A 22,491-nucleotide genomic window follows, 5' to 3' on the forward strand; every position below is an offset into this window, starting at 1 on the left:
CACACTCACCTTCCTCAGTTCCTCAGAGGTGGCAAGATCTCCCATTTACCTGTCATCCAGGTGAACAGTCACAACAGGCTCCAGGCTAGATACTTGACATCACCTCGCAGTGAATAAAGTAAACTTGCCTAAGTCATTTCTAGAAGATAGTAGACTTTCTTTGCTCAAGAGAAATGTCAGAGTGTGGGCAGTATCTTGTTCTTCCAGACAACTTCATGGTCAGATTTTGGTTTCTGGACTAACATCTTTTGGGCATTTAGGTTGCTCTGGAACAAATACCTTCTGGTTCCTAGGTTCTCTCATGTTGCTTTTTTTTTTTTTCCTGTGGGGAAAGATGTGTTTTCTAGCCATGCCTCTCCCCCTGTAGATCTCACTCACCTTTAAGCCAAGGTCCAGCTCCCTCAGTGAGCGCTGAATCTCTCTGGTGAGGAGGTTCATCTGCTCACACTCCTGGAAGGCAACTACAATGTAGGGAGTGCGCTCCTCCACTTTGGCCATCAGTTCTGGGATGTTAAACTCATCTGTCACCCGTTCCAGTATTTCTTCTAGAAGGATCTTGACCTGCCCCATGGCAGAAAACACGATTAAGAAGGGTACTCTGATTTTCCAGGACTCCATTTTCCTGCAATATGGCGCCAGAGAGGTCAATCACCCATCACCTGCTGCCTTCCGCCTCCAGGTTGTGCTCTTGTGTGCTTGCAAAGGTCAGTTAGGTCAGGGTTTGAGGAGCACCTCTGCTTAGCTTGCCAGCTCTCTGTGACTTGTATGACCAGCTTGAAAAAACTAACACAGATGATTCTCTTAAAAACTGGGATTGAAAAACTCAGAAGCTGACCCAGTTAGCTACGGGAACAAAACTAGTAAGCTATAAGTAGACTTTGACCTAGGATGGCCCTTGTGGGTCATGTGAAGCTGAAGTGATGTGAGCAGCAGTGATGAATGTGTGTGTGTGTGTGTGTGTGTGTGTGTGTGTGTGTGTGTGTTTGTGTATGTGTGTAAATTGCATTTGTACTGACCATGTACAGATTTGTCCTTGTCATTACTCTTCAAACAATATAGTATCATAATTATTTACATAGCATTTAAATTATTTTAGGTCTTACAGGTAATCTAGGGATGATATAGAGAATATAAGAGGATGTGCATAGATGATATGACCTGCCCCACTATGCTATTTTACATAAGGGACTTGCACATTGTGGACTTTGGCATCCTTGGGGGGTGGTCCTAGAATCAAATCCCCATAGAGACTGGGGAGTCACACATGCACGTACACACACACACACACACACACACACACACACACTCCGTTCTCTGTTTCAGTTTGGTGATACTGTGGTTTCTCTCCTTGAAGAGGCACCATCATCTATCATGTTAACCACCTCTTCTACCCACAGTTTCTTTCCCCATACAAACTGTCAGCTAATTAGACCAAGGGAGTTAGAACAACCAGGGTCTGTCTTCTGGAAAATTGGAATTGAGGTGCAGAGATTGTGGGTTATTCGGGGGCAAGCACTTGGAGGCTGAGTCTGCCATTTTGGAGCAAATGAGTAAGCCCGGGAGGTCTGTCAGCAAAGAAAGAAAAAGGAAACAAGTGCAGACATAATAGGCCATATGGCCAGCAGATTGGGATGTAGGGAGAGGGCGGGAGAGAGCATGTGAGTGAGCACCAGCTCTTCCTGGAGTCCCAAGAGAGCCAAACTCCATATGCCTGCCGTGGACTCTGCTGTTTTGATCAGTTCATCTTCTTGGTCCACTTCTTCTAGGAGCAGGTCCCTATTTCCTTTGAGAAATGACCTCTTCCCCATTGTTCTGGAAGACAGTCACTGGGCCCAGCCTCTCCTGATTCAAATTAGGCCAGTCAGATTATCTTTCCCAAGAGCAAAAAAATATGAAACCCGGCATCCATGGATCCAGTGGGAGGGAGGATGGAGGTTCCTTGAAAGGCCTGTGCACTCTGCTTTCTCCCTGGGACCTTAAAGCCATCATGGTCTTTGTTCTTTCTTAGGTTAATTTTTTGGATATACTGAACCATTTCTTGCCTAATTCAGCTAGATCAGTGTCTGTTCCTCACAACAAAAGAGCCCTGACTGGGTTGATACAGCACCCGTAAGCATGACTCATAGGCATAGATGCAAGTCACTTAGACTTCAAGTTCTTCATCCATAAAAATTTCTAAGAGTCTCTCCATCAGCCCTGATTTCCCAACTCCCAGGGTTGATGCAAAGATCGAATCAAATAAGCTGATGGATGTGGCAGCATCTGAAAGCTATAAAGAACTATATAAATATAAAGAATGATTAATTTCCCCCTTGCCTTGTGTGGTTAACATACAGTACATTCTCCAGGAAAGGAGCTGATGTTGGGAAAAAAGAAACTAAAAACCCATCACCCCGTCACGAAAGGGTCTAGTGCTGTCACAGCAAAGACAGGAATGGAATTTTAATGGTACCACAAAGTGACTGCCAGAGTGGAAGATAAATGGCTAACAGTATATCATATTTCTGTCTTGAGTCGAATTTGAAGAAACAACCCTCTGTCAGTGAGCTGCCATTTGGATTTTATTCACAGAGTTGAAAAAAGACAGGAGGTATTTTTGCAAAATACATTGAATCTGGGGACACAGAGTTTCATCCCATCTCTGATCAGGCTGTGAAAAGTTAGGCGGCCAGGAAAGCGAGAGGGTGGATAGGGAAGTGAACAGGTTACAGACAAATATGGGACTCACTTGCTCAGGGAACTCCAGACCCCTTCAGATAGGAGGAGTGGGCTCCAATCTTCTTGGTTTCCAGGAGCAAATGGTTTTGCTTTTTTTTTTTTTTTAAGTGTGTGTGTGTGTGTTTGTGTGTGTAATTGAACCTAGGCATTCTCTACCACCGAGATACATCTCCAGCCCTTTTTATTTATTTTTAATTTTGAGATAAGGTCTCACTAAGTTGCCAAGGCTGGTCTCAAATTTATGATCCTCCTGCCTCAGCCTCTGAGTCACTGGGATTACAAGTGTGTGCCACTGTGTCCAGCTGTTTTTTTCTTTTCAGAAAAGTAATAGATACATACGAGAAAAACCTAAACATTGCAGATACATATGAGATTAGAAGCAAACCCCTCCCACAATCTTTTTTTTTTTTGAGAGAGAGAGAGAGAGAGAGAGAGAGAGAGAGAGAGAGAATTTTAATATTTATTTTTCAGTTCTCGGCGGACACAACATCTTTGTTTGTATGTGGTGCTGAGGATCGAACCCGGGCCGCACACATGCCAGGCGAGCGTGCTACCGCTTGAGCCACATCCCCAGCCCCCCCCCACAATCTTAACCCTTCCCCCAAAGGGACAACACTGTGAAAAAGAGTTTTTTTTGTTTGTTTTTATTCCTTCAGATATCTTTCAATGTACATAACTCTATCTCCTAGTCATCTATCCATCCATCTACCCACCATTCACTTATCAATTATCCATTCATCTATCCATCCATCTACCCACCATTCACTTATCAATTATCCATTCATCTATCCATCCATCATGTCTGAGCCTCTTCTCTCTTTCTCTCTCTGCCTCCACCCTTCCCTGCTTTTCTCTCCCTCTTTCTCTCCCTCCCACTAATAGAATCCTATTATGTACCTTTTCAGCTGGCTTTTTCTACCTTATAGAAAGTCTTGGACACAATCCCTTGTTATTACAAATGGACTTTTTAACAGTGTGTACTATTTAAACATCCCCAAATTTATAAGTCATTTCCCTACTGGTAGATATTTGGTTTGATTACTATTTCTAATGCTATAAATAATTATGCAATAAATAAATATAAATACTGCATAAAACCCATGCAGTTTTGAGTGTTTCCACTGGATGATTTCTTAGCGATAGACTCATGAATAAAAATATGAACATTTTAAATTTGGATAAATTATTGTCAAATTATACTATAAATTAAACTTCCATCAACAGAGATAAGAGTACTTATTTTTTTATGCACTCTCTACTGAATATTATTATAATTTAAAACCCTCACGATTAGGTGATAAATAAGATTTCACTTTACTTCTTCTAGAAATGAATGACACTGAGAATATTTTGCCATTTTTATTGGCTGTTTGTATTTGTCATGCGAACTTTGCTGATGCTCATCTTCTTCCTCCCTTCTTCTCTCGGGTTCTTTTTCCATAAGTAAGAATTTCATATATTACAAAAATCTGCTTAATGCCCCATATCTGTGCTGTAAATAGGCTCTCATAGTTTGGCTTTGACTTTGTTCATGATCATTTTTGCTCTGCAGATGTTTTAAAGTTTTCAAGCCATCAAATTTGCCAATCTTTTTCTGAGTATTTTTTTTTTAAGTTGCAAAGTGTCTTCCTCTTTGAAAGATCATAAAAGCTTTCTCCCGAGATGTTTCCAGTACTTTTTAGGTTTTTATGTTTCACATTAAAATATTTCAGCCATCTGAGATATAGTTCAGTAAAAGGGGGAAGAGAACCTACTTTACTTTGCTCTCAATTACTAGCTAGTTGCTAAGCCTAAAGGAATCCAGTATTGGAGGGATTGGAGGGCTACCTCATCCCTGAGGAAGAAAAGAAAGTCATACACCCAATTGGTGCTATGGGCTGTATTGTCCCAGCCCCCGCCCCGCCCCTCATTTACATGTTGAAGTCCTAATCCCCGGTATCACAGATCATGACTGTATTTGAAGATAGGGGATTTAAAGAGGTGATTAAGTTAAAATGAGGCCATTAAGGTAAGCTCAAGTCTCACTGGTATCCTAGAAGAAGAAGAAATATGGACACAAAAATAGAGAAACCCAAGGCTTAAGCATAAAGTTCATGTGAGGACACAGCAAGGAAGTGGCTGTCTACTGGTGAAGAGAGGCCTCTAGAGAAGTCAGACCTACCTATGCCTTGATTTTAGATTTCTAGTCTCTAGATGAATTAGAAAATAAATGTCTGTTCTTTAAGCCACCCGGTCTGTGGTGTTTTGTTATGGCAGTCCAAGCAGACCCCTCCTGACGAGTAGCACATCCGTCTGCTCAAGAGAGTCATCAGGAGGGAAGCAGTGTCTCAGGTACTGTCATCAATTGAACTCACTGTGTCCTAGAGAGACAATTCTAGATTGAGCTGGAGATAGTAGCTGACAGCTGGTTGCCTTCTCCTGAACTCCCCTACCTCCCCCCTACTTTTCTTTCTTTTTCCTATCAGCACAACAACTTAGCCTTGTGCCAGCTTCCTTTCACAGAGATGTTAACTGGGAGTAGATTTAGGTTAAGGGTTTGGAAGTGTATGTAATGTATGCAATTCCTGGTCATTTGATCTCTAACAACAAAACACTGTCTCTGAGCTTTGGCTCTTTGCCCTTCCTTTGGCCTGTTACATGGATGGGAAGGAACAGAGCTCATAAGAAGATATGAGTGATATGAAAACCAGTACCATGGCTGAGTACAGGGGCATTGCACAACAGGTCATGTGCCCAGTAGACTGCATGCTTCTCCCACACAGTGTCACAAGTGGCAGTTGATCACAGTTCCTATCATTTCTGGCACACATCACACACATTCACCACCACCACCACCACCACCATCACCACCACCACCACCACCACCACCATCATACCTTGAGTTATCTGGGGGAGGGGTAAGGAAACAACAAAGGTTAGAAGCTTCTTTGAACCTGACCTGAAGAATCCTAAGTCTAATACTTATTGAGTTCCAACCTTTCATTTTTACAGCTAAGAACACTTTTCCCTCTGGAAGGTTATATTCTTTCCTTTATTCTCAAATCATATCATATGGAAGAGTAGAATAGGCAGAGCAGTATGATTTAAAGATTTCTCATGTGCTTACCTACATCAGAATTAATTCCTGCACCTAACTGTAGATTTTAGAATCAGAATTTTTTTTTCTCTCTTTCCTCCCTCCCTCCCGCCCTTCCTTCCTTCCTTCCTTCCTTCTGCACTGGGGATTTAACCTAGAACCTTGTGCATGCTAGGCAAATGTTCTAGCACCTAACTACAATCTCAACTCTTAAACAGTCAGAATTTCAAGCTCAATTTTAGGCATTTTAAAAATTGAGAACTGCTATTCTGATGACAGCATTCCATGCCATTAAAGTGCAAATCCTTTGGTATTTCACTTTCTTAAAAATCAGTCCCTGCAATGAAAATCCAGGTTCCCTAACCCTTGATCCCCCCAAAGTCTTTCCCTAACCCAACAGTATCTCTGATTAAAGGAATCCAAGTAGTGACATGGGTGGATGAGGGTTGACGAATGTACTCTCTTGGAAAAATTTCACCGAGAAGTTTCCCTGTGGTGGCCTTTTTTCTTTTCTGCCTTCTGCTATCCCCACATCAGGAACAGGGCCTCCAAAGTGCCTTGAGTTATCCTCAACCCATACCCAAGTCTGCTTTTCTACACCATAATTCACCTCCACCTTCCTAAAACTTCAGGAGGTCCTCGTGTAGAAGCACTTAACTGGTGTTCAGAGACTCTGGCTAGAAGTTATTCAAAGAGAAGTTCTTTTCATCAAAAGGAGTATTTATCCGAATGGACATTAGTTGGTAGAACGAGGGTGGAGCATTAGAAGCATCCATCGTTCCTTGGTTTGCCAAAGAATCCTGAGTCAATTTTCAAGGTTCCCAAATCACCCGGTCTTTCTTCACTTTGGCAGACAAACCAAATAAAAACCAATATTCTGTAAACCTGTACACTGCCCACCCCAAAGGCTTCCTATGATTTAACTAGAGAGTCAGTGTTTTGACATGGCCAATCTGAGAGGAGCTCTTGGAGGTAAAGGGCCAACACTTCAGGCTGGTGGTACTGTGTCTTGTGTATATTATCCATGCTCTGTACCACCTACATGGCCAATAGGAGTAGCCTCTCTACAGTCCTGGGGCTCCCTAGTTTGATCTCAGGCAATCCCCACCACTCACCTTTTCTTCTCTTGTGGCACCGGCTCCGTCTCCTGCTTGGCTGTCCCGAGGCTGCAGCTCCAGCACCGTGCGGAAGAGCTTTTCTGAAGTCTGGGTTAGGAAGCCGATCTCTGCATTTGGGTGAAGGCCATAGAGGTAGGGTGACTCTGTGGGCAGCTCGGCATCAATGTACTGAAATCAAGGGCAAGCTCACTTAAAAAAGCAACCAAGATGCACCTCCCACCTCCTACAGCAGCTCCTTCTCGGCAGGGGCACATTCTCTTTGGGGGCACATTCTCTTCCCCAGTCCGTCCTTGATTTCACTTATTTTCTTATGCCAGACCAGCTTCCCAGAACAGAACTTTCACATTCACTACACTCCCCTTCTTTTGGGGGGAAGTTTAGACAATGCTATCCATCTCCATTTCCAGCCCTTTCCACTGCTCACTGAAATATCCTTGTTTCCGTAGGACTTCTCATAGTATTTTAAAAATATAAATACCTCCCTGGTATTTTCACAAACTGCAGAAATGATCCCTGAAATCTTTTCCCCCTGATGTTTTTACTTGAAGTCTTTTAGGATACGAATTCTCTTCCTTTTAAATTCTTTCTCTTCCCTCTGTTTATCTTAACCAGAGATGACATGCTTTAACACATATGTGGCACTGTGCAACCCAAAGTCAGTGTGATTTGGGGTGTTGGATGAGCAAGTTTGGCTGAGAACAGAAGAGTTCACAGCCCTGGTGAAAAGCATTGCAATTAAAACATTATTAAAAAAAAGCGAGTCTCCCAAACAACAACACATCTAATGGCCACAGTCTGCGACGCCTGAAAAATCCTGCTCAGTTTGTAAGGGTCACTTTCTCCTCTGGATGTTTTGACTATTCCTTCACAAATCTGTTTATAATAATGATAAACAATCTCCCACATTACGCTCCAAATATGATTTTGATGATTACTTTGTGTTAGTGACGTCTCACCTAGGTAAACATTGCTCATTGTTAAAGGCAAATTTGCATGTTTATCTTTGTATTTCCTCCAGCACTCAGGACAATCCTGGGCCCTGATGTCCTACAACAATCTATTCCCTCACAGATGAAAGAGAGTTGTAAAGAAACGAAAGCCCAGCTTAGTTGTTTGGACATGTACAGACCATGCTACTAGGGAAACAAGATTCAGATCCACTTATCTCACTTGGCTCATCCCCTGCTCCAGCCCCCTGTCAAATTATCCCATGGACACTAGGGGATGCTCTTGCACCGTTTTCCTGGGTAAAGCCTTGCTGCCTTTAAAGATAGCTAACAAAACCCAATTCCTCTTATTTTCCTTAATGAGTCTTATTATTTTCAATTTCTTCTCATAGGTATGGTTTGTCTGGATCAAATAACTTATAATTAACTCTCTTAAACTTAATACTTCTATGATCAGCATTTTCCTTGGGTTTGGTATAAACTTTGGTAAATTTAAGAGTCTTTTAGGCATGTTCAAAAATCTAGCAATAATATTTTTTTTTCCAAAAATTATCTTTGAGTGTGTTTTCTAAGGCAGAGGAAGTAGTTTAAGCAGGCAAAGCTGAATGTTTTAAAAATAGCTGTAGTAATAGTATGTGAAAAACTAAAGTAACAGTAAGAAAAATCTCTATGAGAACTATTTTCCTGCATGTGGATATGGATACCTATATTCATAGCATCATCAGAGAATGGGAGGGGAAAGCGGTCTGTCCACAGAGGGTATAAAGTTATTTAGAATAACTGTTAGAAACTTTATTTAAAATTTGCTAAGCTCTTACTTGAAATAATAATGACTTTGTCAATATCCTGAATAAAAACAACCAAACAACTGTCTTAGATGCTACTTGCAAAAAAGAAAAACAAATAGAATTATTTTTTTAAAATACTTATTTTTTAGTTGTAGATGAACACAGTATATTTTATTTTATGTGGTGCTGAGGATTGAACCCAGGACCTCACACATGCTAGGCAAGCGCTCTACCGCTGAGCCACAACCCCAGCCCCAACAAATAGAATTATTGAATCAAATGACTAGAATAAAAAAAAAAGATCTCTAAAGTCTCAATTTTATAATTCATGTGAGGCTAGACCAGAAATTCACTCTTAAGTTGAATAAGAGAAACTTGGGGTGAATAACCAAAGTTGATACAAACTCACCTCTTTAAGCCCCTCTTCTCAGGACCCTGCCTCAAGCCTGTAGCCATGTCCCAACATGAATTGTCCTGATCAGGTTGGGCAGATGGGAGGATTACTTAGACCTTGTGTGCACCATCATGATATGGGGTACACAGAGCAGAGCCTTACCTGATGATAACCATTGTAGTCCAAGTTGTTTGGGAGTGGGAACCCTGGGGCTAGGTACAGTTCCCCTTCTAACATTTCTGGTTTAATGAATTCCTCCAGGTAGGTTCTGCAGAGTCTCCTGTCCCAGTCATCAGTGATGTGGCCCCCATACATGATCTCACCAAACAGGTAGCGCAAGTCATCATAAGGTACCTGAGAGACAGGGAAAGAAAGAAGGAGAGAAAGATCCTCACGCAGATGCTGGGGCTGGCTTGACATGCGGACAGAGAATAAGCTACAGGATGGGATGTTCCCTCAGGTAAGGAGCAACGTTTTATTTATTTGCATACCCTCAGTGCCCAGAAGTGAAAGACATTTTATCTAAGTGTTTAAGATCACTTTAACACTTGAGAAAACATATCAAAGGGCAAGAAGAGATAAGGTGCCAACCCCTCACGCAGATGCCTTCTCTCTCGCATGGTCATTAACTGTGACATTGAAGTCAGGCTCTTCCTAGAAGTGCTTTAAATAGGTAAGTGTCAGATGGAGGGAAGCAAGGACCAGGGAACTTTTCCAATTTTCTGCCGTTAATGACACGATTAATTGTTCCCTTTAGAATTTTGAAGTGAATAAAATACAAGTTATAAGTTCACTGAAATGAAAGTTAGGGTGGGCAGGCACTTGGAAAAAATAGTGATATGGGCAGGTGGAATTCCCAGGACCCAGGGGGCTGGAGGCAGAAGGATTTCCCAGGGCATGTTGGTCCGATTCATTTTCCCCAAAAAGTTGGCCCTGCTGATGCTGTGTTTGATCCATGGACAAGAAGAGACTTGATGGTTTGAACATTCCTTTAAGTGGAAGATCATCAATTTTTAGTGCAAGTTTTCCCTGAATCTGAGTCATCACAACAGCAGAAGAGATGGTATAGCAAGGATTTGGTTCCTTCTTCAATTTTGGCAAAACCATAGGGTGAAGAGCTGTATGCCCAAGACAAGGTCTTCATCCTTGGCTAATTACATTGGGAACTCACATTAGCTAAGTATGAGGTCTCTTCCTGCCAACCCATAGACCACCTGTTATGCTGTGAGTACACATCGCGGTCTGGTGGGTACCCGGACAAAATCTCATGGGACCAACTCACACCAGGCGTGAGTCACTAGTTTGGGTTTCTAGCTTCTTCGCCTCTGATTTCATTATGTTATTTCTCAGTCTCAGACTGGTCCTGGGGTCTACACCCCCTCTTCCCACTCACGTAGGATACAGGCCTCTCTGGGAATGACATATTAACTGAGAGGTGACCCTCCTGACTTACACCTGCATCCCTCTCCTTTACCTTTGCATTGGCCTCCAGGAAATTGTAGAGCACATTCACTGAGATGGTGAGGTCTCCGGTGTTAAAAGGATAGGACCGATTCCAACCTTGGGGTCCAAACTTCCGTCTTTCTGCCACCACCGCGTGAAAGTAACAAAGAGCAAAGAGGATGCTCTTAAACTCTGTCTCCCTGGAGCACACCTCCAGAGTGTCCTGAAAGGAAAAGCATTGTTTGCAATATTGACACAACAGCTTCCCTTCCCTGGGTCAGGCTCTGGGGTTATAATTGTGATTCATCCTGGTTAGGGTTTGAGTTATAGTCAGATGATGATTTCACTGAAGATATGTGGGGGACAAACTTGAGAGAACTTGTAGAGGGGTTGGATTTTAGTTTAACGTTTGAGTTTGAGTTAAGGTTTACATTCAGGTTATAATTGGTTTGGTTTATAGTTCAAATTTGCAGATATGGATGTACTAATGAGGTTAGCTGGCATAATGAATAGAAAACAGGGTAGTGGACCACAATGTCCTTGTGCACTGGCGTGTGGTTGGGGACTCCCCCAGTATCATCTCTAAACCTTCCCTTCCTGCCATACTTTTCTTCTTTATCATGAAGCCTCAGTAGGTGTAATTGCTGCCTATGTGACTAAGGAATCCCTAGCTCATTTGCTGGAGGAACGGCTAAGATGAGGGAGTGGTTGGGAACTAGAACTACAAGAGATGGAGGAGGGCTGTGATCTCCAACCTCCTCACTGCTCTCCCAAACCTGAGCATGGATGACCCAACATGAGGCTGAGGAAACCAGAATATGGAGAACTCTTGGCTGAATAGCAGGAGGCACAGGAAAAGATTTAGTTAGTGAAAGGAGAAAGAAAGAAGAGAGAGATGGAAGAAAATAGAAGCAGGCGATGGTTTAAAGGGAAGCAATGAGGCTGTGCTTAGCAGATTTTCAGGGTGATGGTAATGTGGCTACAGAGGGGAAATGCCTATATTTTTAAGGGATGAAAGGATGGGAACCCTGGAACTCTTTGGAATTAAAAATAACATCCTCTAAGTGAGATTTTCTTTTCAAGATGGAGCAAGAGGTGGCAGCTGGAGCCCAAGAAAGACACTTTCAAGTCGCCCACTAATTGAATTTAGCTCAGTCCTGGCATTTCTTCTAGGACTCTGTCTTTTGACTTTGCTCACATGGGCAGCAGCAGACGAGAAGGCAGGACAGTGGGTTTTGGTGAATCTAATTTCCCCATGGAGAATCCACGGACACAGTTTCTGTCTCTTTCTGGACATGTGGGGTCTCTGCAGTGCCTTAATTGGTTAATGTTATGGTTTGGATCTGAATGGTTCCCCAACAGCTCATGTGCTGAAGGTTTGGTCCCCAGTGTGGCAGTGTTTGGAGGAAGCACCTTTGGGAGGTGACTGGATCATGAGGATTCTGACATCATCAGTGGATTGATGCATTGGTGGGTTTATAACTGGGCTACTGGGAGGTGGTGGAAGGAGGTAGGGTTTCGATGGAGGAAGTGGGCACTCAAGGTGTGCCCTTGGAGGGTGAGTCACATCCTTAGCCCCTTCCTGTCTCTCTTTCTCCCTCTTTGCTTCCAGGATGCCATGAGGTGAGCAGCTTTGTTCCACCATGCCTTCTCCCCCAGGAAGTTCTAAATCATCACAGGCCTAGAATCAATGGATCCAAGTGACCACGAACTGAAATCTCTGAAACTGTGAGCCCAAATAAATCTTTGCTCTTATAAGTTGATTGTCTCAGATTTTTTTTTTTGTCAGAGTGATAAAGAGATGACTGATACAGTCATCATGCTTGTCACAAAGGCATTGGTGTGAAAGGTCAGAGTTGGTACAGAGGATGAGGCCATTGCCTTGTGCAAGTAAAAACTTAATAACTGCTCTATGGATAGAGCTGTTCTCTACAGACATGTAGGATGCTTCATTTGTTACTTCTCACACATTAAAAAAAAAAAAAAACTGGGTCTTGCTGAAAAGTGCCTTGAAGCACAAAGATAAAAAAAATCACACATCAAAATGCTCAAGCTTCTGATTATGGCATATTCATATAAAAGCCAGAATAAAATCATCATCTCCAAACAGCATGGCTACCAGGGAAGCAGGAGTAAAAAGTGTTTCATTTCTAGGATTTGTCTCTTAGGTGGTTAGAATGGGGCTCTGAAGGAACAGGGTTAGTGTTATAGAGGCTTCTGTTCCTGGGCACTCATGAAAGTAGAACGGAGCAATTAAAACTCTTGTAACCAGTGAATATAGACATAGAGCTATCTCTCTTTCTCAGAATGAGTTACTAAAGGTGACCATAAATGATGAGCAAATCAACGGTTGTAGGAACAGGATAACAAGAAATAGACAGCATCTTTTGGGATATATTTCTCAGTTGTCCAATGATGAAGATTAGACAATCAGTTTGCAGGGAGAAAACTCAAACACAGTGGCCCATGTGGAGGAGGACCAAAACCAGGTGTGGCTAAAGATGATAATAATCCTACTGAGGCCCAACACGAATCATTGAGAGGAGTGGTATGTGAGGCTCTGCTGCCTTCCTCCTGACTGCCTAAGACCCTCAAGTTGAAGAGTCGAGAATGGTGTGCTATTGGAGCCTTTGACAGAGCTGGCTAATTGCATCCTAATAACTTTTATTCCCCCAACTTTTAATTAAAAGAAAGAATTCTACCATGGGCTAGGGTTGTGGCTCAGCGGTAGAGTGCTCTCCTAGCATGTGCAAGGCCCTGGGTTCGATCCTCAGCACCACATAAAAAGAAATAAATAAAATAAAGGTATTGTGTCCAACTACAACTAAAAAATATTAAAAAGAAAAAAGAATTGTGCCAAAGTACACGTGACATACAATTTGCCACTTTTATGTGTGTAGTTCAGAGGCATCTTGTGCCCTCATATCGCTTTGCAATCCAGTGTCTTTCAAGGATGGAATTATCTCTGCTTGAACCAGCTATACCTCTTGTAAGAAAGACTATAGATTTAAAACTTCAGAATTTATGTTTTTTTTTTTTTTTTTTTTTTGCCAGTAGCCGTGCCACATGCTTGTAATCCCAGTTACTTGGGAGGCTGAGGCAGGAGGATGGCAAGTTGAAGATCAGCTTCGGCAACTTGGTGAGACCCTGTCTTAAAATATAAAAAGGACTGGGGGTGTAGTGTAGCTCAGTAAGAGCACTTCCAGTTTTAATCACCCATACCCCAAACAAAACCAAACAAAATAAAAACAAACAAGGACGACAAAAACCAAAACCAAAAAGGGAGGGAGACCTGTAACAATGGGGATGGGAAGAAGGGATTGGGGAGAGAAACAGGAGGTACTGGGGCATGAAATCGACCTCATTATGTTAGACACATGTGCAGATATATAAAAATGAATCCCAGTTTTATTTGTAATTTTAATGCACCAATAAAATTAATAAAATTAATTTATGTTTCCTCTATGTGAAATGTAGCCAGAAAATTTAGAGGTTTTAACCTTTGTACTCTAGCTCAGAGTATCCGGGAGGTTTGCTTAAGGCCTGTTTAAGGAAAAAAAAAGAAAAAGAAAAAAAAAAGAATGAGAAGAAAGAAAATTCCCTGGATAAGGGAATGTGTCGGGCAGGATGTTTATTATCAAAAACTTAAAGCTAGAATATCCTGAATTCTTTGATAATGTCTTTGTAATGTCCTCTTGTTCTCTATTCCAGATGATGTGTGGGGTTTGGAGTGGAGTTGGAAAAAGGACTGAAAAAGGATACTGAGTAAGTTTGCCTTTCAGAACTTTGTGAATCTTCCTTCTCCAAATTGGACTGTGAGACTCCTATGCTATGCGAGTATCATGCAGTTAATAAAATCCTGTTAGACTCCTGACTGCCACATATTGTAAACCAAGCCAGGCCCCAAGGGGTCAATGGCTCTGCTGGTTTTCACTGGGCTAACTGGAACAGTTGTCCTGTCCAGGATGGCCCATCTCCAGTTCCTAGGTGACCTGTCTGGGACAATAAGTTTTAGCATGGCTTCTATGAAACCAGAGTGTCTTTGGTGCTATTATAAGATGACATCATAGAGGAAAACCTCCTTGATAACTCCTAGAAGCTTATCCTAAGACTCTAATAAGGTTTGGTGTGGTGGATGAACTTTAAGGTGACCCCTCCCCCCCCCACACCCCATCCCCTTGCCCTTTATGTCTTCACCTTTCCGGAAAGTGGAATTCCCTTAAGAAGAAGCAACAAGAAATGGCACCTTCCAGAAAAGATGGAAAAGACCTGAGCTGCAGACTTCACAGATGCTACAGGATCAGCCACCAATAGTGGGTCTGGCTTTAAATAACCACTCTACAAGTCTTGGAATCCCCAGTAGTGGAAATTCCAGTAATGTAGCAGTCTGTTTTTGAATCATATGTCTTAACATTCTGAGTCTCTCTGGAGCAGAGTTCTCAAACTTGATCATGTATGCATAACACCTGGAGGGCTTGTTAAAGTACAGATTCATGGGCTCCATCCCAATTTCTGGTTCAGTAGACTCAGGTGGTAACTGAGAATCGACATTTCTAACAAGTTCCTAGGTGATGTTGATGCTGCCGGTCTGGGGCCCAACTTTAAGATTCTAGCATGTGGCTGTATTCCAATCTAGATTCATACCACTTGACACCTAGATTATTTGAATCCTTGATACTCAAGATGCATGTAGATGGGAAGTGACATCAACTGAATGAGAACATCATTCCCCTGATTGAAGACAGGATGTTTAGCCAACAGGTTTGTTTAACCAACAGGTGTGTAAATCAATTAGATTTATAGCATCATGCTCTTCACCATCTTGGAATATCAGTGTACAGTAGACTTGCAGAAAGTTCACCCACACCATTTTCCAAAGAATGGTCCTATGCTCAGTTCCTCTAGGTGCATCTGATATACGGAGCTGGGTTGTACCAAGTGGGTGCTGGGTGGAGGCCAGTCACCCAGGGAACACATTTCATCCATGTCAGCATTGGTGCATAGCCAATCAGCATCCTGTCCCATGCCCGGGTGCATACTCTTCTCCACCCAACTTGAATCAGCTCTTTGTGAGGTGGGATGCTCTTCCTCCCTCCCTTCCAGGGCAGTACCTGAGTGAAGTTGTCCAGGGCCTTGTGCAGGTTGGCCTGCATGCCAGTGGGGGGTTCATTGGTGATCTTGATGGAGTTTTCCAGGATTCCTTGGGGGATGATGTGGCCCTCAGGGGAGGGGGCAGGCTCGGCACTGATGAAGACCCTGAATTCAGGGTGGCTGTCATTGCTGTGCTCCTCCAGCTTCTTCTCCAGGGTGCTGAGCCATTTGGCCACTAGGTGGATGTTCTGGCAGAAAGGAAACCCCACAATTCAGGTCTCTGCTTAGTTATATTGACAGTAAACAGTCATCTGAAAGGCAGCTAGAGGAGCACGTGGCTTCAGTTTAACACAGTTTTTAAAAATGTTGTTCCTATGTACATATATGAATATACCACGGTGAGTCTCACCATTGTGTACATTTTTTTTAAAAAAATTAAAAAACCCAAGAAATTAATTTTAAAAAATAACTATGAGTAAATAGCAGATAAATCACAGAGGGAAGGGAGCTGGGAGTGGGGAGAGAAGGGGAAGGAGAGGTACTGGGGTCTGAATTAGAACAAGGTGTATTGCATGCGTATAATTAAGTCCGAATGGATTCAGCTGTCATGTACAACTAAAAAGAACCAATGATAATGTGGTAAAACAGACGTAATACTTCAACTATTTTAAGTGGATACATTTTTAAATGTTTCATGGCATTATGTGTACCCACATTGTTGTGCCACCAAATGCCTTGCGACAGCAGAAATGTCTTAACCCACATCACAGAAAGAGTCTTGGGATGTCCAGTTATGGGGACCTTCTAGTCCTATCATCTGTCAATCTTTTCTAGCACAGTGTTCTCAAACTTGGCTGCACATGAGAATCCCCTGGGGGGCTTGCTAAAACACAGATTTCTGGGGCTAACCCCAGAGTTTCTGAATTGGTAGGTCAAGAGTCGAGCCTGATATGTACCAACATGTCATAATGAATCCGACTATTAGGCATAATTATAATGAGCTATTAAAAATAGATTAAAGAAAAGAGTGGAGCCTGAGCATTTGCATTTCTAACAAGTTACCAGGTGAGGCCAATATTTGAACCCTTCAGAGTCGCAAGGGGGCGCATGGACCAGCACTGTTGGCATTACCTGGGAGCTAGTCAGAAATGCAGAATCTTAGGTCCCACCCAGACTTACTGAATCAGCGCATTTTAATGAGATCCTCCAGTAATTTGTACCCGTGCTAAAACTTGAAAGGCACTGATTTGAACTTCTTCTAGCTAGCTTTCCAGAGTCGTCTCTCCCCAACTTCAAACCATTCTGTTAATTGTTGCCAAACTTATCTTTCTAAAACACACTGAGTCATTGCTGCTTAAGACCCATGGAGGCTCCCTACTCCAATCTGAAGCTCCTCTGCTGGTCTTTGAGCCTCTCTTCTCTCTGTCTGTCTGCTTGTCTTCCTATTCAAACCTACATTTATTTCTTAGCACCACTCTGCCGAATGCACCTCTCACTTTGGTAAAGATACTCACTTGGCTTCATTGCAATATGTTTCATTATGATGGATAGATAAAAGTTCCTCGATCAATATTGGAGGAAATAGGCTTGCAGAGCCTTAAATACACAGATCAGCACTGAGAACAGTATTAGGACCACAGTTATTTGGTCTCTGAGTGCTGTTTTCTCCTCTATAGAAAGAGAAATGACAATCATGTTTTCCATACTGATTTCACAGAGTTTCTGCAAATAACCAAAGGTAATGAATTTGAAAGAGCTCTCTATCCTGTAAAAGGCTGTGTGAGGGTTAGTAGTGGTTTTTAAATGAAAATTTGTTTAAAAATTCATTTATAATCACTCTGTTGGAGCAGAGAAGTTAGTGGGCTACTTGGAGAGCCAGTGTTCCTATTAGTGGCAGTTGCTTCAATTTAGCTGCTTCTTTGGGAACTTCTCTACCAGGCAGGAGAAGGGAGGGCTAGGAGAAAGAAGCACTGTTGCCTGGGTGGATTCAGGGATCTAAGTCTGCCCTACTAGGTTTAGGGGCCTGGATATGCCATGACTAGGGTCTGTGAAACCAAGCTCATGGCTACCATAGCCAGGAAGGAAGACCGGAGACAGCCCCAGCCTTAGTCCCACACCAGCTCCCCAGAAGCCAGCTCCCCCAGAAGAGGACCCCTGACACCTTTGGGGTGGGATCCTCCAGCGGCATTTCCTAAAGGGTAATAGATTTTGGATACTCTGGGGAAAACACTGGATTAAACAAAACTTCTATAACCACAGGAGTCTCAGCACCATTCACCTACTGATATCATGGAGTGTTCTCCACATTTTGAGAGAGGAACCTGTTAACTGTTTTCCCTTTTTTCAAAGACTCTCTCGGGTTCCTGGGCTTGGAGACACTGTCCAATAGGACTCTGGTCCAGTCTAGTTCATTATACCTGAAGATTCTTAAAACTGGGGCAGCTATGAGTCCTAGGAGAGATTTTATAAACCAACAGGGATCCACTTCACAGTCTGGACAGATCATATCTCGTCGGTACTCAAAAAATGCTGCATTCACGGGGAAAAGGTAATCATCTAGATTGTGTGGTACTTATTGGGAGAAATGATTTTCCTTAAAAGTGCCCAGTCAGCAGGGTTAAAGAGGGACCTTTGAGAGCTCTCAGGAGCCACATCAGCGCAAGACATGGGAGTCTGGGTTGGCCAGCAGCAGGTGCTGGGGGAGAGAACTCTCTGCTAGTTATCTGAGTGGGCTCCCTGGAGGCAGAACTGACTGCAGTCCCAGAATCAGACTCCATGCTGATGTCTGGGTTTCCAAAGGCATCAGTGCCCAGGATGGGGTCTCTTGGCAAATGAACCTCAGATGTTAGAGTGGGGTCACACTTCCCTGCTTGTGGGAGGAAGCAATTGTCATGTTTTATCCTGGGATTTCCACAGCTTCTGAAAAAGGAGTACCAGGAAATGGCAGATCCTTCAGCTGCTAGGATCCCAACAAATAACAGGATGAAGACTCAGGAACAAGATAAGATGCGGTGAGTTATCAGGAGACAGATAAAGTGCAGGGAAGTGAAAGCCAGGACAGGAAGAGAATGGTCTTTTCACTTGTTCTTTAATTTCTTTTTTTTTTTTTTTGTACCAGGGATTGGACTCAGGGGCAATTAACCACTGAGCCACATCCCCAGCCCTTTTTATATTTTATTTAGAGACAGGGTCTTGCTCAGGGGCCTCCCCAAGTTGCAAGGCTGGCTTTGAACTTGTGATCCTCCTGCCTCAGCCTCCAGAACCACTGGAATTACAAGCATGCACCACTGCGTCTAGCTCTTTAATTCCTTTATTGATTCACCCAACAGGCTTGGGTCGGACATCTACCATGTTTAAGGCAGTGAGCTTGGCGATAAAAATTAAATAAGGAACATCACTTTCCCTAAGGAAACCTAGTGATGGGGCAAATCATATAATAAATCATGTCATCCAACATAGCAATGGATGGTTGAATAAAGTGATTTTAGAGTGCTACAGGAGAAAAGAGGAATAAACCATTTTTTCTGCCGCAGCCTCAGAATCCATGTGAATTGCATGAAAGAGGATTGAGAGGACAAACTTTGCTAGAAGAGTGGCAGCTTTACCCCTCTTGTAACTGGTGAAATTACCAGCAATAGATATTCTAGATTTCCAAACACCAACACGAGCTCTCAAAGAAACAGCGAAGGTGGTTCTAGTCACACTTGTAGGTATGAGAGTCTAATACGTAACACCAATGCAGAAGAAGGGATCCTCAACTGAAAGAATCCAGCCACCAAGCCTTCAACTTAATGCCAACTTTCTGAATGTGCATCAAAGTGGAAATTCACTTTATTTTGTAAGCAGAACGAGTTAAGCCAGAGACAGTGGTAGAGCAGGTGAGTGGGGAGAAGAGTTACTGGAGATGATGTGGGGAAGAGGACGTAGTGAGTGAGGGAATTGAAAAAAGAGACACTGGTATGGAAGGACAGGTGGGCGAGAGGGTAAGAGTGTGCAGAGAAATGCAGAGATTTGGGGACGAAGTTCAAACAGGCACACAAGACTGACCCAGATCAGGGCTAGGGGCCATACCTGCAAAATAACCCAGTGGCCTTTCTTGGCAGCTAGATCCAGAGCAGCCTCAGCCACTACCTCTTGTCCTTGTCCCAGAGACACATTGTGAAAGTTCCGGTTGTTGAATGTATATCCGAGTTTCTTTCCTAAAAGAAGCATGGAATTGGCATTATCATTTATTGAGTCTAATTATCTGTGTGTCTAATGTTCATAAGGAAAGGCATACTTCCATATCACCCTTCAAACTCAGGAGTGCTTGAACCCATATCTGAGCCTCATTTATTGACTTTTTGTCTTCATGGGAGACCATAACTGTCTTCTATCTATCTATCTGTCTATCTATCTATCTATCTATCTATCTATCTATCTATCTATCTATCTTTTTTCCTGACGCTGGGGGATTGAACCAGGAGTGATTTTCCACTGAGCCACATCCCTAACTATTTTTATTTTATTTTGAGACAGGATCTCACTCAGTTGCTCAGGCTGGCCTTGAACTTGTGATCCTCCTGCCTCAGTCTCCCAGTTCACTGGGATTATAGGTGTGTGCCACCATGCCACACTCATCTTTCAGGTTTTAAATCCCAGATAAAAGGAAGCATGATTCATATAAAAAAATCACTTTACCCCTCCTTCCTCACTGAATCCTACGAATGGTTTTGGATGCTGATCTCTACTTTGTGGCTTCCTTTTGGATCCTGGGCCTCGATCTACAAACCTTCAGAGTGAGGATATGAAAGGGTCCAAAAGCAAGATGTGGGTGTGGTTCCTTCTGGGTTGATTTATCCTCTGATTTTATATATATATATATATATATCATCTTCCTTGGGACTTTATTGGGAGGTGTGGTCAGCAGGGGCAGGATTCAGTTAATTCTAGCCTCCTGGACTTTACATCATATTAATCTCCTCCCCTACTATTCACAACACAGAAAAAAAATCATCTCATTTTATTTTGCAAGAATTAGAGAAATGGAGGCAAGAAGCAAGACAAGTAGGAGCTTGGACACATAGATGTGGATGCTTTATTGTTATCTTGATAAAGGTTCCTGGTGTTGGAAATAGTGAAGGAATGACCATACAAAGAAAAAAATCACAACTGTACCACTGCAGCAAGGCCAATGTCCATGAGTTGCTCTCCAAGGCCAAGGAATACCTAACATAAAAGAATCACCTTAATATAGAGGAACAATTTTGTTTACACATTAGCTATTAGTCCAATCCAATAAATTTCAGAGAAATTATATGCTATTCTTTAGATAAAAGAGTCATAAAGATGTGTAATACCATGAAGGAATCATTGAGCAATTTGTTTTTTTCTAAGAAGGTGAAGTAGGTGAGAGAAAAGAGAAGAAATTTAAAAAGAAAAAAAAAAGACTCAAAATATGTACTCAAAAGATTTACTTTCAGAAAAAATTGAAGACCTTATTTGATGCTTGTCCAAGATTGGATATTTCTTTTAAATAGTGAAAAGAAAATGTATAGACTCTCCTTCAACCATATAGGACAAGCAAGATGATGACTTTTTGTACTGAGAAATAGTTATTATAGATTCAACCGAGATGAACCCAAGAAATACCTTTATTAAACGCTATAAATCCTCTGTGGCAGTGCGTCTGATGTCAGCTTTAGAACTGGGGAGATAAACAAGTAATACCAGAGAAAATACCAGGATAAAAGGTGCTAGGATTATTAGATGGCTTCTGTGACGTTTCTGCTCACAAAAGAGCCCATTTATTCTCTTTATTAGCAAGAGAAGGAGATGGGGAAAGAGGTGCTTAATAAAGATTAGTTTGAAAACTGCAGACTGGAGGGGTCATGGGTGAGGGCAAGTCTATCACGGTAAAGCCCAGCCAGGATCAATCTGCATCAATCTAAGCCTGAGGCATGACAATAAGTTTGAGAAGAGAGAAATGGGTCTTGGAAATATGGAGAAGGGAAAAAATTGATGGGACTCTCACTGACTCATCTAGCAGCCACATGTGACCATATCACATGTGAGTCTCGTGGTGTGTGGGGTGAACCTGCAGAGTCCTTCCACCTCCGCCTTTGAGGCCTCTCCAGACATCTTCTGGGTCATGAGCAAGCCCTTCTTGATAGCTATCTTCTCTTGGCTTGTCACGGTCATATTGTTTTGTACTATGGCTTCATGTCCTGCCTCCCCTGTGTGTGACTCATCTCTCCCTTTTTGACCTTCTTTCCACCTCTCCAGATGGAAGTGTCACCTGGAACCATGGTAAACACCATTTAATCTCTTCATAGTGTGCTGCATCTTCCTCCTGGATTTGGGGGAACATTGTGACTCCTATGGCCCCCTTCTCTAGCTCCATATCTCTATGGGAATGCAAACACTTTTCTAGTAGTCTCTTGCTCCTTGTGGGCTATTTCTTCTCCACCCTCATATAAAAACCCTTCTCCCTTTAAAGCAAAGGCTACCTGGCTAGATTAGCTACTAACTTTCATATTCTCGGACCAATTTTTAGTGAGACTTATTTTTATGAGAAGCATTTGTGCTTGGTTAATTGAAGCTTTTTGCGTCAATTATCCTGGTAAACTTCAATGTCATTGGGGATGACTTGGCCAACGTCCAGCCTCATGCTTCCTTATTTCTTCATCGTCACAAAATTTAGTTCCACTCCATTTCTGTTACTCACATCCAATGGCTGCACCCAGGTCTTGATCATTACTTAGAACTGTCAGATGGCTGAAATTCTTTCATATCCACGGATCACTATTACATCCTATTTTCCAGATTGTTCACTGTCTTTTTTCCTTACCACCTGGTCTTCTACGTCCATGAAATGTCCAATCTGATAGCTTACTAGCTCCTTTTTAATTTATTTTTTCCTGAGACAGGGTCTTGC

General features: G+C 42.4%; 1 protein-coding gene across 2 annotated transcripts in view; it reads right to left on the minus strand.

Moving 5' to 3' along the window:
* The window catches only part of DNAH9 (dynein axonemal heavy chain 9), a gene marked incomplete at both ends in the record, with an annotated part of 338,928 nt that overhangs the window by 15,905 nt on the left and 300,532 nt on the right, over nucleotides 1-22,491 (minus strand). For both annotated transcript variants that reach the window (XM_081272229.1, XM_081272228.1), the window contains 6 exons: nucleotides 379-561; nucleotides 6,910-7,080; nucleotides 9,204-9,395; nucleotides 10,516-10,707; nucleotides 15,596-15,823; nucleotides 19,647-19,774. In XM_081272229.1, the coding sequence (XP_081128355.1) occupies nucleotides 379-561; nucleotides 6,910-7,080; nucleotides 9,204-9,395; nucleotides 10,516-10,707; nucleotides 15,596-15,823; nucleotides 19,647-19,774 (1,094 nt within the window). The remainder of the gene's footprint in view (nucleotides 1-378; nucleotides 562-6,909; nucleotides 7,081-9,203; nucleotides 9,396-10,515; nucleotides 10,708-15,595; nucleotides 15,824-19,646; nucleotides 19,775-22,491) is intronic.

This window comes from Spermophilus citellus, assembly GCF_964194105.1.
Source record: "Spermophilus citellus genome assembly, chromosome: 17".
Lineage (NCBI taxonomy): Eukaryota > Metazoa > Chordata > Mammalia > Rodentia > Sciuridae > Spermophilus > Spermophilus citellus.